The 19,151-nt window shown below is 46.8% G+C and overlaps 1 protein-coding gene across 1 annotated transcript in view; it reads right to left on the reverse strand.

Annotated features, from left to right (window-relative positions):
* Positions 1-18,557, reverse strand: part of TRAP1 (TNF receptor associated protein 1) — a 64,837-nt gene extending 46,280 nt beyond the window's left edge. Inside the window, exons 1-4 of the mRNA XM_050968197.1 lie at positions 18,455-18,557; positions 7,384-7,551; positions 5,556-5,638; positions 4,471-4,611 (exon numbers count right to left, since the gene is read on the reverse strand). Coding sequence (XP_050824154.1) covers positions 4,471-4,611; positions 5,556-5,638; positions 7,384-7,551; positions 18,455-18,542 — 480 coding nt within the window. The 5' untranslated portion in view covers positions 18,543-18,557. The remainder of the gene's footprint in view (positions 1-4,470; positions 4,612-5,555; positions 5,639-7,383; positions 7,552-18,454) is intronic.
* Positions 18,558-19,151: the final 594 nt, after the last annotated feature.

Consider the following 19,151-nt stretch of genomic DNA (forward strand, 5'->3'; position numbering starts at 1 on the left):
AAAGAGGGGCAGCGCATGGTGCCATGGAAGGTTCCGCATCCCTCTACAGGCAGAATGGGTACCGCGAGAAATGGCGAGATCCAGACAGTGATCAGCAGTGCCGTTGTGGAGAGGGGTACCGGGAAATCAACCAGCACCGAGAAGTTGGGCTTTGCCACAGTGTGGAGTGCGAATGCAATGGGTGATGTGCCAGAGAACGGAGAGCAGTTCCACAATGGGGAGTGGTGCTGTGATCGGTGTCACGGAAAGGGGCGGTGCCGCTGCGCGGAATGGAGTTGGTCTGAGTGATGCTGCGAGGTCTCAGATTGTGACCTAGACCGCGAGGGGGACCACGACCTATCAGCCAATGACCACCTCAAGCGGGAGTGGCTCCGAGGATCGGTGCCACGAGTCAGACCGGCACAGAGCATACGTGCGGTGCTGGGACTCGGAACTGCACAGGGATGCTGGTCTGGGGGCAGACAACCCAAAGATTGCCAGTTTGCCTCTTGACAGTACCAGGGCTCAAGATGGGGCCTTGGGCGCTGTCATTTCAATGAGCCCACTAGCGGCCTCAAAAGTATCTGGCGTGGAGGGTAGCGTGACCTCCTCCACCTGCAGTTGCAAGGAGTCTGGCGGTGTGGGGCTTCCCGGGGAGGGGGGACCCCATCCGGGTTGAGGTCTACTGGAGGGTCTGTCGGCCTTATGTCCCTGGTCTGCACCGTGCCCTGCCGGGGTTGCGGTGACAATCTCAGGCCTTTGTGGAGGCTTTTCCATGGCCTGCTTTTTATGGGTGGCCAGGGAGTGGGAGTGATGCTGGAGAGAGCACTTTGGGGCCCCGGGAGACTGCCAGCCCCTAGGAGGATGTGCCGAGTCCTTTTTCGGTGCCGTAAATGGCACCACTGGAGGAGCGCTCAGCACCGAGGCACTCAGGGCCAAGTCTTGTGGCGGACGGAGAGCAGACTCCTTGAGGAGTTGTTTTAGTCTAATGTCCCTCTCCTTTCTAGTGCGAGGTTTAAACGCCTTGCAAATTTTGCACTTATCCACCTGACGGGCCTCACTCAGATACTGAACACAGGAGTAATGGGGGTCGCCCGTGGGCATAGGCTTGCCGCAGGAGCTACAAGGTTTGAAGTCCTGGGACGGCATGCCCTGGAGCCCCGCAGGGCACTCGTTGAAGGGGAAAAAAAGCCAATTGCTAAAGACTATACTTAACAACTATACTTAACAATTAACTAACAATGGGTAATGATATACAAAGATAAGTAGAATAGGTAGGGAGTAGTGGAGCACTTGAGAACAAGAGACCACTGTTCAAACAACCGTCACTGGCGGTAACAAGGAACTGAAGGAGGGTCGGGCCGGCAGGGTTATATATTGAGCACCATATCGGCGCCACTCCAGGGGGCTCCACAGCCAGGCCGACGGGTAGCTGCTAGGGAAAAGTTTCTGACATCTGCGCGTACGCTCACCTAACTGGAATTGATATGAGCAAGCACTCAAAGAAGAACCCAATAATAATGGGGGATTTCAACTATCCCCATATTGACAGGGAACATGTTACCTCAAGATATGATGCAGACATAAAATTTCAAGACACCATTAATGACTGCTTCTTGAAGGCATTCTGGATTTAGTGCTAAGTGGAGCACAGGATCTGGTTTAAGAGACGAATATAGCTGAACCGCTCAGTAACAGCAACAATAATGTAATTAAATTTAACATCCTTGCAGGAGGGAAAATACCAAAGAAACCCACCACAGCAGCATTTAACTTCAAAAAGGGGAACTAAACAAAAATGAGGAGGCTAGTTAAACAGAAATCAAAAGCAACAGTTACAAGAGTGAAATTCCTGTAAGCTTCATGGAAAATTTTAAAAAACACCATAATAGAGTCTTAAATTATATGTATACTTCACATAAACAAAAGTAGTAAGAGGGTCAAAAAAATGCCACCATGGCTAAACAACAGAGCAAAAGAGGCAGCTAGAGACAAAAAGACATTTTCTAAAAAGTAGAGGTTAAATCCTACTGAGGAAAATACAAAGGAGCATAGACTCTGGCAAGCGTAAAAGTATAATCAGGTAGGCCTAAAAAGACTTTGAAGAGCAATACCAAAAGACACAAAAACTAACAGTAATTTTTTTGTAAGTACATCAGAAGCAGAAAGCCTGCTAAACAATCAATGGGGCTACTGGACAACCAAGGTGCTAAAGGAGCACTCAAAGAAGAAAAGGCTGTTATAGAGAAGCTAAATGAATTCTCTGAATTGGTCCTCACTGCAGAGGATGTGAGGAAATTCCACCACCTAAGTAATTTTTTTTAGGTGACAAATCTGAGGTACTGTCTCAGATTGAGGTGTCATTAGAGGAGGTTTTGGAACAAACTGATAAATTAAACAGTAATTAGTCATCAGAACCAGATGGTATCACCCAAGAGTTCTGAAGGAACTCAAATATGAAACTGCAGAAACAGGACACTAGATGGGGAGGGCTCTGAGTTACTAGAGATAATTCTATCCCAGGTATCTTGGTGTGTCTTTCCCACACGCTCAGGGTCTAACTAGGGGGTAGGCAAACTTTTTGGCCCAAGGGCCACATCTGGGTATGGAAATTGTATGACGGGCCATGAATGCTCATGAAATTTGGGGTTGGGGTGTGAGAGGGGGTCAGGGCTCCGGCTGGGGGTGCGGGCTCTGGGGTGGGGAACCCAATGCCATACCCAAAACCCAGGGCATGCCCTGCAAATCCCAGGAAGAGCAGATATGGGCTAGACAGGAACTGCATCCCAGTGCTGGGATTACAGCTGTGTCTAGGTCTCTAATGGAGAAATCACTTGCATAGACAATGGCCAAGGAACTATAACAGCACTGTGAAACTCAGAAAGTAACAAACACAATTCACTAACCCAAGGATTCTGAAACAATCCCTACTGTGGAACACAACACACATTGTATTGCCCCGCCCCCGTCTCCCCACTCATGATCATTTATCATCCCTATGGCAACTAAAGCAGGCCCTTACATGGAAAAGTGAAAGTATCTAGTATATTTTAACAGTTTCCAAAGACATAAGTGCTTTGTCCTTTGTGACGAAGATAACTTACGCTGTGTCCTTTGGACTTCATCTCATCTCCCTGTCCCCTCCATTCTGCTCCCCTCTCCCTAGGCATTCCTATCCCTGTCCCCCTTCTCCCCTCAGCATGCTGCCCAGCTACCTCATTCCCTGGTCCCCTTGGCACTTCTCAAGGGCCTGCTGGTGGCCCAAAGCTCTAGTCTCACTGGTCACTCTGGCCAATGAGGAAAGTTCCTGCTTCCTCTCCATCTCCACTTATATAGCAGTGACCCCAGTATAGGCACCTAAGCTCATTCCAAGTTGTTGTTCTTTTATAAGGAAGAGTCCAGCCAACAATAGAAGCAACTAGAAACAGGGAGAAGAGCGAGCTCCATGTGCCTAGCTAGTGCTCTGCGGGCCACAGCTTGGGAGTGTTCGCCCTACCCTAAAAACTGCCTCTCTTTTGCTCCTAGGAAAAGTGAAAGCATCTCTGTCATCCTTTCTCTGCCTCTGCAGGAGGAACAGCGTGTTTGCCCCCTGCCACAAGAGAGATGAGGCCAGAGATGCACCCCCTTTCCTCTGGAGCATGCTGTATAAGAAAGAAATGTCACATAAATTTGGATACTGAGTAAATTCCACGACCCCCTGCCAGCAGTAAGAACCCCTCAAACTTCAACCTCGACTCAGGCAGCAGGAAGCAAGAGCATTTGAAAGACAAGGCACCAGAGATCTGCCTGCCAGAGAGTTTTAGTCATCCCTGAAGTGCAGCTTTATGGTGAAATATTTTATAGCTCAATACCAGGGACCAGAGTTAGGGAACTCTCTCATCCTGACAGAGCAGGTGTGACTGGGAGAGGGGCACAACAAACCAGGGAAGGGTTGCCCTCACCGCACCAGCACCTCCTGCAGAGCGAGTTAGGAGGGGAGCTCTGCCTGCTGTCAGCACATGAGGTCTCAGACCTAGAGAAGGGCAGGGTCTCAGTGAAGAAGACCCGGGCATTCACACACTGTATGGCAGCATGCTGTGCACCTGGCTGCCCTCCTCCCACACAGGTGGCTGCTTTTTAGTGGGGATACACGCACAGAACGTGGAAAGTGCTTTAGTCCCAACACGGTAACAGGCACTATGGGAGAAGCCACAGGTTGTTTCCAGGAAAGGGCTGGAGCAGAGAACTTCCTCACACGGGCATGGTATGAGTAGGGGGTGGGGGCACAAACTTGCTGGCTTTTCATCAAAGCTTTGAGTTACAGACACAATCTAGCATCACTATCGAGCACTGACCAGCCTTGCAGACACCCAGCTGTGACAGGCCAGGGGCACAGGAAGGCTGTGGACACTGATGGGGGCTACACTCCAGCTCAGCTTCTACTGGATTTCAGCTAGGACAAGCCGTGCAGCAAAGTGACTTCCTATTGCTCGTGCCAGCAAAGGGAGATACCTGGATGGTGATGGTTCCCTTCTCGCTGTCTGTCTGCAGGTGAATCTCCATCTCCGGTAAGACCTTCCCTTCAGACATCAACTTATGACGCAGCTTTTCCAGGGCATCGCTGCCATTGGAGATCAGCTCCCGGATAAACACCTGGGGAAGGAACATTGTTACGTACTGCAGCCTCTGTCTAGCCAGCGCTACTCCCAGACAGCTGCATGGCACCCTCACAGTGGTCAGAGGACGCTGCTGGCTCGTATGCAGGTTTTTATCCCAACAGAGGGACTTGTCAGGAGACACAGATACACAGACTGCAACACTCTAGGTGCGGCCATGTCACAGCCCCTAAATGGGGTACCAGAAGAGGAGGGGTTTGACTACAGCATTCTTTATGCTGGCACTGTTGACTCCTATGGAAAGAACATGTGGGTTTTTGGCACTTTTGAGCGATACTGATGCCAGAACCCCAGAGTGCATCCTTGCCAATGGAGCCAGAAGTCCCAGAGTGAAGCTTCCTTTCCCAAACATGGCTGGATGGTGTTTATAGGCAAGGCTTTAGTCAAAAATCTGGAGCACACCCCATTCTCGCCAGGGCACAAAGACATATATCTGCCAGCGAGAACAGGGCAGCCTTCCATCAATCCCTGCATTTAAAATGCTGCACTAAACAGCTAAGGGAGAAAAATGGCTAGTAAAAGGAAGGGGATAGTTCCAGTGAGGCAGCATGTTAGCACAGCACTGTCTTGACTCCGTTAGCTCCATTATACTGGAACTCTACATGCAGTGCAGCACAGAGCCGACTGTATTTCTCCATTTAGTGGTGTGGGGGCTGGTTTGTTTAAATTTGATGCTAAAACACAGCCAACTGCCAGAGCCAGAACAGGCCCATTGAGTCATCTGGATGTATTTACACATGAAATAAAAACATACTCTAAAGGTTTCAATGGAAGCTTGGAGCATGACCAGCCCAAGGTCTACTGGGAAGTCAAGCAGGCATTCCCAGGGCAAGGGCAGTGTCTGGCTTTGCCACAGACATATATACATGGCTCTGCCAACAGAAACTTCATCAGCATTGGTATGATTAGTAGGTGACCTACCTCCTTCTCCGAGTATAAGGAACGTGCAACTATGTCCAACAGCTTCTTCGTCTCTGCCTGGAACTCATGTTTGGAGGCTTCTCCTAGAATTAACCACACACACACACCCCCAAGGGCATTTCACACAGTTCTCTCATACTGGAAAAGCACACACAGCCTCATCAACGTGCCTCAGCCTCTCAGGGCCCTGGCTAGGAGTGGCAGGGGATATGGGCATCTATGGCCTCCACAGAGACTGCCAACAAAGGCGCTATTATTTCCAAATGTGAGAATGTTTCTTACCATGTGGGCACCCTGTCAGCTGAGACAACACACAGACTGCAGAAGGGCCATTAGATGATATTATATGTGAGTTTAGGTCACTACATGTCTGGGCTCAAGCTGAACCAGTGACCAGAAGTGAAAAATTACACTCCATTCCCAATCCATGGAGCCATCCAGTCCCCAAATCTTCATCTCTAAAAATGCCCTTCCCTGCTTCATAGCCAAACCTCCACCGTCTCACTGTTAGAGCACCACGCACTGCCAGACGTGATCCATCACTGTTGTTCCAAAAGAGGCTGGTGGGGAAAGGGAGCTCCTACATGTGAAGGAGGTATCTGCAAACACCGCACTCATGGAGCTTCAACAAGCACTCTAAGCTCCCAACATAAAAAGCATACTCTGAGTAAAACAGAAGAAACCATTGTGTTAATCTGGCACCTCTCTGCTGAAGCACCCTCGACACTGCACACACCCCGCTAATTAATATGCTTAATCCTACTGAATGACAACAGCATCTCAAAGAGAATAACACTTTACAAAATGCTTCTCTCAAGAGGCTCCCTTTCACGCTCTTTTTAAAAGGCCCGATCTTTGTCATTTCCTATGCTAGACACACTTAAGACCCTAAGAAGTACAGTCAAAGTTACCCGTGACCTGTCACGTGTACAGCTGCTTGTGGACAAAACACCAGATTCTCTGATTCCAGAGGGCAATATGATGGGTGCAAGGGGCAGTGGACAAGCAATGGGTTCAGGGGGACCAAGTTCATTTAAGGGCCTCATAGCCCTGGATCTTCAAAAATACAAGGTGTATGAAAAAGGCCTTCGAATATTGAGTTTAAAATGCTATTTCTGTGTTCAGATAACTCACGAGTTTGTTTCAAAGCAGCGCTGCTTGGAGGTAGGCAAAGCAATTAGTTCTAACTAAAGAGATGACAGCATGATTTTAATCAGAGATCTCCATCACCAAAAGTAATGAGCCGGGCAGACACAGTTCATTTATGTAACAATAAATGTAACTGCAGGCAAAAGACAGGTCCTTTGGAACCCCCTAACGACACACACAGAAGTTACATCTACCAGAGGACACTGCAGGCTTCTGCCAGGTTGCAACTGGACAGGTGTCTCTCTTTCACTCTTAAGTAATTTTATTTCTCAACAGGTTCATGCTTCCTGAGAGATATTGAGAGGGTACAGGGGTGAACCTGTTCCTCCTGTTTTATTTTTCACTCTGTATTTACTACTTTGGTAGAGGGATGTTTGCCTTGTTCTGTTCATTCTGGTGATTTTATTTTTGCTAGGATACCTACAAGTCCTTGACTATGAGACTTCAAGAATTTACTGTTACTGAAGAATCAATGACAACTTCCTTCCACAAGTCTTGAAAGTCCATCCCAAAAGCCATTCTAACTGATGGGATGACAAACACCTGCACCTCTCCCCCTCCAAAGGTGGGGAAGGTACCCACACTCCTGCCCTCCCAGTTAGGCATTATTTTGCCAACGCTGGGTTTTCAACGCACCCCAAGAGACTTCCTTCCTGTGATATCCCCGGCCTCTGCTCACCTTTCACATTCTCTGTATTGCTGATGATGGTGTGCAGGGGCTCCTCTTCCTTGTTCTCAGCTGCCTGAGTACTGTACTTCTGCCCAGCAAGAACACTGAAGGCAGCTAAGTTGTGCCGCGGGACTGGGAAATGGAAGGCTGCTCTCTGAAGACATGCAGTTCCTCTTCCTAGAAGATGCAATTCAAGCGGTTTTCATCTAAATCACACATATTAGAGATGGTAAAATTCTATCAAGGTCACAATTCCCTTTCTCAAGGGCTAATGCAGGATTGCTCCCTAAGGTACATTGTCCTATGCAATGGATATAAAATGGAACAGGAATGCTCTGGCAAGTGGATGGGTGGTTTTCCACCCTTCACCACTCTAGCCCAGCATTAAGCTGCAGCTTGCCCCACATTGTGAGGGGCAGAGCCTCCTTGGGGCCAGGTGGGGAGAGGGAGAGAACCTGGTCAAGCCACAAAAGCCAGGAGCAGGCCGCAGCTGGCAATACTGGGCTTTTACAAAAAAAATTTTTTTCCCCGTAGGCTGTTTCGTCAGCCGAGGAAGGGAAGCAAACTCCAGGCCCAAGTCTGTTATAAAGGCCTTTACCTCTGGGCCCCATTCATTATTTATTGTTTACAACAACCGATACAAACAAAATAAAAATATCCAACCAAAAATACTGATTAGAATCCCAAGAACCTTGCTGCCTCTACCAGCCAGTGCACACATGTGGCCACCACATCCCCCTAACCTGGTACTCCTCTGGATCCAGCTTCCTCTTCCATCTATGTGATAGGCAGAGATCTCTTAACCCTTTCCAGGGTGTTGCTTTTAACTTGTCACAGTACCTGACACAACTTACCACCCTTTACCCCTCAGACCCTAGGCTGAGCAGGTTATCAACCCCAAATAGTCCCTTGCCATGTCTCCCATTCAAAAAACAGTTCCAAGTCCTGCTCCACTTTTCCAGCCAGAACCTCCAATTATTTCTCAATAGTTCTGTCCTTAAAGAGCCTGTGAATAGCTCTTATGCATTTGAATGCCTCCTACACCTCTAACTGTTCTGCTGTATATCACAGTTCTGCCTCATTGTTCAAGCAAAAGTCTGTAGCCTTCATTCCAATGCATTTGCTGGACTGATCCAAGAAAATGAAGAAAAAGCCCACATAAATGAGGATCTAAGAACTGGAGAGTGAAACAGCATCACACTAAGAGAAGAGTCAGCTCGGACACGGGCAATGCCTGAGCCAGCCTGGGCTTTACAATCTGACACTTTAACCCTGTGGTGCAGAACAAAAAGAAAAATCTGCAAATACACCACACTCAGGAATCAGGGGATATGAGAGGAGCTTTGCCCAGTCACTGCCTCCAGTGACCCAAAAGGAAAAACAATCCACTGGCATTTCCCTCCCATTCTCAAGTCAGCTTCTGTCATCAGGTTTACAAACAGCAAGTCCTGAGAGTCTATTCACCCAATATACACGAACAGAATGCTGACCACCCTCCCCACCAGTACTGGATCTCTCTGGAAACCCCAAATACTTATAATTCTTGGCCTAGTCACATCTTCTGCCTCTGTCTCTCCAAAGCACAATGAATAAATCATCAATCAGTTCCAAGATTATGTTTGGATCTGTATAACATTTGGTCTTAACAGCATTAATTAATAGCTGGCATTGTGTCAGCCAAAGATGAAAATTGTTAAATTCAAGCTGCAGCTTTTTCAGATTATTTGCCTCCTGTGAATGCCCTACTTGGCCAGCAGAGGAGAGACTCCTGGCAATTTCAAGACACAGAACCATGGCCATTTATATATGCAGAGTAAGTGAGAAAGTGCTTTCTGAACTAGCAAGGAAAAGCCACACACACAAAAACAGCTTGGGAAGCAAAGCTTCTAACACCCAGAGACAAAGTGGAATTAACTCACATGCCTTGTCTAGCTTTGGAGATCAGCCCCAAGCTGTGCCATATTAGATCATGATGTATTAGGGATGGGGCTTTTGGGTGGTCAGGAAGCTTCCAAGGGGTGTCACCACTACCCCACTTCCACTACACTTGAAGGGGAAACAGATGCATCGCTTTCAAACCGGTATTTTTCAGTGACTTCCAAGTCACCTTCACCTATGATCCCAGGTGCATAGGCTCTCCACTTAGATGGGGAATACACCAAAGGGAATGTCTAGGCTCATAAACCCAAAACTGAAACAAACACATCTCTCACACTCACACAGCATCTTTCATCCCAAACTGTGCAGGAGCCCACAGCACTTTGCAAACTCAAAAGAATCACTTCCCCCATTTCTGGATTGCAGCCTCCATGGAAGTAAAACATGGCAGCTGTTTAGCGGTGCACAGCAACACTATCCAGAAGGTCAGGACAGGAAATAGAGTGATACAGTGTACAACTGAAAATGAAGGGAGTTTAAATCAGCAGAAGTTGCCACAATGACTCTACTGCAACATGGCCAGGCTACCCTCCTGAGACTTTTTTTTTTTTTTTTTTTTTAAGGAAGTCCCACAGGATCTTTCCTGATGAGTACTCAAGAAATCCGTTTGCATCTCATCTGAAGAAAGGGGTCTCCAATAGGACAGGGTCTCCTGCCATGCTGAGAGAAAAGTGCCACCTACTTAATTGCCAATACTAAGGACTGGTCCACATTTAAAAATTAGGTTGGTTTAATTACTGGGGGAAAAATCCACCCCCACGCCACCAAGCAATGCTGTTAAGCTGATAAAAGTCCCATGTAGACAGCACTTGGTCAATGGAAGAATTGTTCTCTCAATTTAGCTATTGCCTCTCAAGGAAGTGGATTATCTAGGCTAAAAGAAAAACCCTTCCAGTCAGCATAGGAAGCATCTACACAGAAGAACTACAGCTCCGCAGCTGTGCTGCTGTAGCATTTTAAGTGTAGACAAGCCCTAAAGCAGTGGTTTTCAAACTTTTTAGGCTGTGTACCCCTTTCCATATAATGTAGTCTACTATCAGAGGGTAGCCGTGTTAGTCTGGATCTGTAAAAGCAGCAAAGAATCCTGTGGCACCTTATAGACTAACAGACTAGTATAGTTAGTCTATAAGGTGCCACAGGATTCTTTGCTGCTTTTACATAGTCTACTATGTATCCCCTTCTGAGATAAGCTCATAATATACCTATGATTAGACTGCCAACTCTTACTAAATAAAATGTATTGTCCGCCATTACAGGATTTTTCTTGAATACCCCCTGACGAGAGCTCACATACTCTTAAGGGACACATACCTCAGTTTGAAAAGCACTGCTCTAAAGCAATCCTGAGAAGTCTCCCATTCAAGTACTGCGCAGGCCTCAACCTGCTTAACTGACGAGATCTGACAAGACTGCAGCCGAGCCTGGTGTGGATGAAGAGAAGAGGTGACAGCTTTTCTAAGCAGGGCAGTCGTCTCTCTTGCATCGTTTTAATTCAGCCTATAAGCTTGTGTATACTTAAAACACTGCAGTGGCACAGTGGTACCACTGCAGCACTTCAGTGTGGACACTACCCACACTGACTGGAAGGGTTCTCCTGTCAGCATAGGTAATCCACATCCTTGAGGTGGTAGCTAGGTCAGTTGAAGAACATGGTCTACATAGGGACTTAGGGAAGCTTAACTACGCTGCTCAGGGGGGTGGATTTTTCACTTGCCTGAGCAACATAGCTATGCTGACCTAATATTCTAGTGTAGATGAGGCCAAAATCTCTGTCCTCATTTCCTACCTCACAGAACAGGGCACACTCCTGGCTCTTTCCAACAGACCTCAAGGATATTTTTAAAAGATGACATACAGATAGTGCTTGAGCGGGATGAAGACCAAACTACCCAATCCCAGACACACAGCTTTCTCCTCAGATATGACTGCAAACAAGCCATCTTGAGATAAACTGCCCAGAAATGTTGAAGCCACTCAGCAGTGCAATAAATCTAATGACTTTAGTCTGATATTGGCCTTATCTGTACTAGGGTTTCCTGTGTCACATCTCTTCCTCATACCACAAAGGGAATCCACAGACCACAGGGACAGCTTACAAAGCAGCAGCATCAAGCCATTTGGTGATTAGGAGCCAAACTCCAAGGAAACCATGATGAGCAGATGCTGCTAAGAGCCCAGCATACAGGGAGATTTAGGGAGGAAGCTGCCAAAACCCACTACTCCTTGCATTTTACTGCACTTGAAACTCACCAGCACATTCTCATGAACTCTGATACCATTCGTAGGTTTGACAATGCAGCTGTAAGAAAGCAAGGGAAGCAGCAACTGGTCTCACAGTATATGAGCTTTCAGATTCCCTTAGCCTGTCATCTTGTCAGATCTCTTAAGCATGGTCAGTATTCGCCTAGGAAATTTCCAAGGCCTTTAGGACCAAAGACAGTTCCTTGGAAGTTCCCCTCACAGTGGTCACTGCCACAGCATGGTGCTTGCCAGCAGTGCTGTATTTTGGATGAGATGTGAAATTCAAATCCTGATCATCTCTAGTTATTTAAAAAAAAACTGTGGCATTTTTGAAAGCACAGGAGCGGTAACTCCAACTTCATGCTCAAGTTAAACTGGGTTACTTTCTAACCTAACTAAGATCGCCTTGAAGTTTCAATGGCATAGTTTATTCTTCCACAAAGTGACACGAATTATACATGGAAAAAAACAGTCGGTAATCCATTCTATCACCCTGCCCCCAATCCCATTTCATACTACAAATTTTCAGGTGGGTTGTCTGCTTCTCCATTATCCCAGTTCTGGCCATCCCATTATAGTATAGTCCTGATTATCAGACTAGCAAGGGAGACACAGATTTTATTTGGATAATTGAGAGTTTGAATAATGAAGAGGGCAGGAGCTATTCAGCAACGGGGTGGCCTTGCCTATGGCCAGATGCTCATCATCCTCAGAGTCCTGGCCAAGGGTCTCTGCTCTGCCCCACCAGAACCACAGCCTCGCCCCCACCCAGTGCCTGCAGGGATCAGATGTCATCAGCCCAGCGGCAGCACAGGGAGCCCTCTGCAACTCCGCTGTCATAGGCCCACTTGTTCACTCCTGTCACAGGAGGCCTGCAGAGGGCTCCCATAGGAGCTATTCAGTAGCAGGGTGACCTCCTGCACAGCCAGTGGCTCCTCCTCCTCACAGTATGGGCTTGGAGGGGTGAGGGGGTGTCTCTGCTCTGTTATGTGAACCTCAACATTATCCGATTCTTTTCCTTGTCCCCCAGCACGAGATTCCTGCTGGGAGGCAAGGGAGGGATTTGAATAATGTGGAGGTTCAAATAATAGGGTTTTGGATATATGGGAGTATACTGTATTCCTAAACTGTGTGCCTCAGTTACTCTTGTGTACCACACTAAATAAATACTTTTCCTCCTTGGCATTTACACTCTTCACATATGTGCTGCTGAGCCAAGCTACATCCAGTAAGAGCTAAATGTCTCAGTCAGCTCCTTCAGGCCCTAAACATTTATGTTGTTCTCTGAATGCTCTACAGTCTGCCATAATCTGTAATCTACCTGGAACAGAAGTGCCCAGACAGAGAGTGCAATGGCCTAGGTGCAATGGTTTCATGGACATATGGAGGGACTATGACCTCCCTGTTCTATTTCCTTTCCCAGCTCTTTATGTATTACTATTTGTTAATCATTGACAATGTGCTCAAACCTGTAAAAGCCACAACACAGCCTCACTCCCAAAGAGTAATCTAGTCAGCTACGGCTGTGTAGTTTCTGGTAACTGGCCAATGAGTAATACGTACAGACTGTAAAGCAACTTGGAGTCCAGTTCTTCTGATTGGAAAGAATGTATTACTACAGCCTTTTAACTCTGGAGAACTGAGTATACTAGAGTCAAGTTAAAAGTGAAATACATTTGTTGGTGTAAGTATAGAACCTAGTAATTGTCACCATATGTTAAGAGAGACTAACATAACCAGCAGCCCTTGAGAGAAACAAAAGAGCTTGCAAGGGCTTTGTCACGACTCTAGAAGACCCAAAATTCACATCCCAGGGGATGCTGCAGATGGGAGATGGGGTGCATTAGCAGAGGCAAACTTTCACAGCCCCCGCCTGCTCTAACAAGCCCCAGTTCAGCAAAACATCTGTGCACTTTCTTAAGATTAAGCATGTGCGTCAAGTCTATTGAAGTTAATCTGACTTAACATTGTTGCCTGATTTAGGGTGTTAATATTAATTTGGATAGTATGGGTTTTAGGCTCGCCAACCTGTTTGATCAGAAGATAAAAGTTCTTGTCCTGAATCAGGCTCCACAGAATTTACAAAGGACCCTCGGGGGTATGACAGGAAGCCCACACTGAGACAGATATAGCCATAAAGACTTTTTATTAAAATCAATGAAATAGTAAGTAAATGGTAAAATAATCAGAGTTACAAAGTTACAATTGCTTTACTTCTATTCAAAAGGTACATATGGTATTACGGTATTATATGCTACAAAGCTTTGGTTAAAATACTCACACTCTTTCTTGATAACCTGGTGGTAAGAGACACAGGACCCTCTGGCGGTTTAGGTTTCTCAATTCTTGAGTGAGAGATGCAGAGCTTAAAAGAAGCTAATGCTAAGAGCTACCAAAGCTAACTTAGAGTTTACTTAACTAACAAACAAACAAAATTAAGAACAAAAGCTTTGGGAAAACCAAGCTTAGCCTACTCCCCTTGGAACTTAAAGTTTGAAAAGAATGAGTACAGCCAACTAATAGTTAGTAGTGTCGTGGCTAGAGAAGGATAGATAGTCTAGCCAGGTGGGTCACCTCTTTTATAGGGTACAAGTGCCAGAAATCCTTCCTTCTATGCCCAAATTTCATTCTGCACCCACAAAAATGTTAGGGTACCCTTACTTCATAGGCTAGTATGTATGTGTGTATTGATGACATGTACCTATGCACATATGTTATTTTTGTTCTTTTTAGTTATTTCAATTCTTTCCTTGTGATGTACCTTTTAAGTCTGTGGGTAAAAACTTGAAAAAAAACCTATCATTCTTCCATCATCTATCTGTCTAGGAAAAAGGTCTCAATATAGGCCAACTTTGCTATCTGGGTGAAAGGTCCCAGATATAGATATACTAACTTTGCCTTAGCTTAACATACAAGATATGGCCTGTAGGTTCCTTGCATTACAGGCAACCTTACTTTTATATTAATCTATATAAACCTATTGCAATAAACCAAACACTTAAATTATAAGAAAAGATATATATATATATATATATATATATGCAAGCAAGCAGGTTGTAGTCTAAAGGATTAACATTTGCCCAACGTTAAAAATGTGTTCAAGTGCTTTGCTGTATAGGGACAGCTACCAAATAAAGGCTCTCAGCTGACCAGAACGAGGATCTCTCTCCTATTCCAGAGCAGTGCAGGCCAGCAAATTCACACAAATATCCCAACACCTCATACACATGGCTTTAAAGATAAAAAAAAAAATAAAAAAGCTAATCACAACTCCTCACCAACAAAAACTAACATGAGCACAGCACACCTGTCCTCTGCTGTCTACACTGGCTTCCCACAGAATTTCAAATCAAGTCAAGGTCTCAGCCCTTATCTTCAAAATGTTCCATGGCCTGGACCCAACATATCTAAAAGATTGTCTAAAGCCTAGGACGAAGATCATTGTTGTCGCCTACACTGCTCTGGCACAACCAAACTTTCTACAATAAGAGTAAAGCTTGTCTGCGCTGGACACAGAACTTTCTATGGGGAGATGGTCCAGAAATACAGAATGAACTCTACCAAGAATTAAGGACCACCACAAACCTCCCCATCACTTGCTGCTCCCAGTGCAACATGCATTTCTTTAGCGTTGCCTTCTCTAACGTAAACACATAGCAACAAGTAAATTGTAACAATTGATTGAAAGCCCTGATGGGCCAGATCTGGCCCACAGGCCGTAATTTGCCCTCCTATGCCCTACGCCATTGCGACTGCCCTCCAGATAGGGGAGAGACATAGATGCCTCTGGAGCCAATGAATGCCACTCCTTCTCCTGCATGGGACTCAGCACACTTCCCCTGCAGTGCTCAAACTTTGCAAAACCAGGGACTGAGAGATGCCAGGGTGAGGCACTGCTGTCAGAGCACTGGGCCAGCTGAGTCATTGTCTTCAGAGCACCAAAACAGCCCAGAGTCATCCAGGACTCTCACCTCCCAAGTGAGAATAAATGTTCACAGAAGAGAAATCACTTACTCTTAATATATAAGAAGGATCTCTACACCAGTCTAATTTAAATTAGATCACACAAACTTTATTTCTATTGCAAGGGCCACCCAAAGTTCCCACTCAGAATTGGGGCCCCACTGAATGAGTCAACAATGTGATGCTGTTGAGAATAAGGCAAATGTAATTCTGGGATGTATTAATGGGAGTGTCACACTTAAGACACGGGAAGTAATTGTTCCATTCTACTTGACACTGGTGAGGCATCAGCTGGAGCACTGTGTCCAATCTTGGACAGAACACTCCAAGAAAGTTGTGGACCAAATGGAGTCCAGAGGACAGTAATAAAAATGAAGAGGTTTAAAGGAAATGTTGAAAGAATTGGACATGAAGGCTGAAAGGGCACAATAGTAACAAAAAGATTGTGATGAAGAGGACAGTGATCAATTACTGTCCATGTCCACTGAGGGTAGGATAAAAAGTAGCCTAGGACAAGAAGTACTCAACTTAGTTTACAGCAAAGGAGGTTTAGATTGGATATTAGGAAAAACTGTCTAACGATAAGGATTAATAAGCACTAGCTTACCTAGGGAGGTTGTGGAGCCACTGGAGGTATTTAAAAACAAGTAGACAAATACCTGGCAGGGATGGTCTATGGATTAGCCCTCTCTTGGCACAGGGTGCTGGACTAGATGTACTCCTGAGGTTCCTTCCAGCCCTACTTTTCTATGATTGTACTAGGCACAGTACAAATACTCATGAATACATGATCCCTGAGTGACAGGATTAAAGTTCTGAGACACCTTTTCTGTGTGTTCAGCAAGCAGTCCAGCAGGGACAGCAGAAAAGGCAAGAGTTCAGAGCTATGCAGTGAAGGAGAACATGCCTGTATGAAAACTTTTAAAAATCATTTCTCTAAAGAAAGTTAAAAATTCCCCATGCTGGCGAGTTCAGTACTAAGAGCTTGAAGGAAAGAAAGGCCTTCATACCAAAAGGTTGATTTCCTATGTCCACACTAGGTCAGACCAAGATCCATTTAGCCCAGTACCCTGTCTTCCAACAGTGCCCAAGAGAGAATGAACAGAACAGGTAATTACCCAGTGATCCATCCCCTGAAACCCATTCCCAGCTTCTAACAAACAGAGGCTAGGGACACCACCCCTGTCCATCCTGGCTAATAGTCATTGATGGACCTATCCTCCATGAACTTATCTAGCTCTTTTTTGAACCCTGTTATAGTCTTTCATTCTACAGGGTTGGCAAGAGGCAATTTTTAGACTACAAATTAAGCTCTGATGCATCGTGATGGGCAGGTCCCACAATACCCTGCCACTTGACAGACACTGTGTGTTGACTGGCTCAGAGTTCGTTCCTTTCAGTTTAATGAGAATATTTATGCTTCTGAAGATTAAGGGACTGGCATGCAGCAATGGAGCCACTGGTCGGGTACCTGTACTGCAAATTTCTTCCAATGCAGTTCCAAACAGTGACCTCAAGTGAAATCATAAAGTTGTTTTTTCTAACACACCTGATTGTTCAGCCTGTGTTTAAATGCTGGAACCTTGCCAGTAAAAAGACTGAATCCTACTCAGCTAAGCAGACTGTATCTAAGTTCTTGGTTTCCTCAAAGGCATTTTTTAAAAAGGAGTCAAATCAGAGGAAGGAAGGCCTCTAAAGGTCATTTGTCCAAAGAAGGTTCATTTTTATTTATTATTTTAACAAGAAGATTGGTCATTCCCCTAGCTCCCTTTTCATGTCTCCTGTTCTTTAGAATTAAGTGTCAAACTACCTTCTACATGTAGAGACCATCTCACTTCACCAGATACATACATCCTCACAAGAATTTCAGCTATTTTCTCCATGTCCCAGCAAAGATTAAATAGCCAAGAGCTATAATGAAATTGTATAAATCACCAAGACATAATTAACTTCAGAAAATATACCACAGGATATTTATTAGTTTAAATTATGTAGAATACTTCATGGTACCCTAAGTTACCCTTCTCAAAATAAATGAACTCGGGTACACTCCATGACACAACTTTATTTTCAAATTGTGTTTGTTCACTTTCTTACTCACAGTATATGGGAGGAATGTGCGACGGGTCTCCAGGTAGATGTGAATTAGGGACATTCCAGTATAACCATTTTCAAACAGAAAAGGCTGAAGATAAGTTTGGATTCTGTTCTCTTATTTCTACTGCAATGACTTATACCAGAATGTAAACCAGGTTTAGGTCAAGCTACACTTTAGAACTCCTAAGAAACAGAAAAGTTTCCCCTCCTGCTTGTATCACTGAGTTCATTCAGGTTTGTTCCTCTGCTTTTGGCTGTTCCAATCGCTACCCTGGCTGACAGGCTGCACCTGGACACGCCTATGTCTTCTACCACAGCCAGACACAGCATGAGAGCCACACAACTGCCCCAGCAGCAGGCAGCGGATTAAATAATAATTGGAGCTGTACCTATCTCCTAGAACTGGAAGTGACCTTGAAAGGTCATCAAGTCCAGCCCCCTGCCTTCACTAGCAGGACCAAGTACTGATTTTTGCCCCAGATCCCTAAGCGGCCCCCTCCAGGATTGAACTCACAACCCTGGGTTTAACAGGCCAATGCTCAAACCACTGAGTTAAGGCAGTTAACGCAGATTCGCAGCGCCGGCTGCAGCCCACAGGTCCTGCTCCCACGTGCTCCCGGCAAGGGCCGCCCAGCTCCTCTGCTAGCCCGGCGTGACCCTCGGGCTCGAGCGGCGGGCTGAGGCCCTACAGCCGTAGCCCGCGCGCGCTAGCCCTGGGCGCCAGGCCAAGGCGGCAGCGGCCCCCGGCAGGTCCGAGCCCGGCCCGCCAGGCCTCGATCCTCCCGGCTCCCCCACCAACCAGCCCCCGAGCCGCGCGGCGCCGGGACGGCCCCGCCCTCACCTGCCGCCGGCGCCCGCAGCCGCGCGGGGCTCCCCGCTCGCAGCAGGGCCCCCAGGCGGCTTCCGCGCAACAGCATCTCCCGAGCCATGCCGGGCCGATCGCTCCGCGGGGCGCACGCGGCGAGTGTGAGGGGAGCGGGACTCTCGCCGTCTGACACGGCGCAAACTGATGATGTCACGTTGCCTGGGCGACCCAGGCGCGCCTGACAGGAACCGCCCCCCTCCCCGGGAAGGCGCGGAGAGGCGGCCCAGGCTTGCGGGAGGGTCTCGGCTCGCTGCTTTCGAGACGGGTTTCAAGGGCAGCGCCCGCAGCTTACAAAGCCCCCTTCCCCCAGCGGGTGCCCACCCCCCGGCCTGGTTGCCCCTTTCCCCCCCGCGGGTGCTCATCCCCCCGCGCCCTGGTGCCCTCCCACTTAGCAGATGTTTATCCACCGCACACGCCCTATTGCCCCGTCTTCCTGCTTCAAGTCCCACAGCAGCAGGCCAAGGGGATGCGGGGACATCAGAGCCCCTTGTCCTGAGGTGCCTTGCACTGACCCCAGGTCGTGTGCCGCTCCACCTAACCAGACAATTCACACTGCACACCAGCCTGCCAAGCAGGAGCTTGAGCCCCTGTCATCACGCTCCTGCTTGTTCATTAGAAGACAGAGCAGGAGGCAGGACTCAGATTGGTCTGGGTCATGCCCGGTCAAAAATCC

Source organism: Gopherus flavomarginatus, chromosome 9 (assembly GCF_025201925.1).
Source record: "Gopherus flavomarginatus isolate rGopFla2 chromosome 9, rGopFla2.mat.asm, whole genome shotgun sequence".
In the NCBI taxonomy this organism is placed as follows: Eukaryota; Metazoa; Chordata; order Testudines; family Testudinidae; genus Gopherus; species Gopherus flavomarginatus.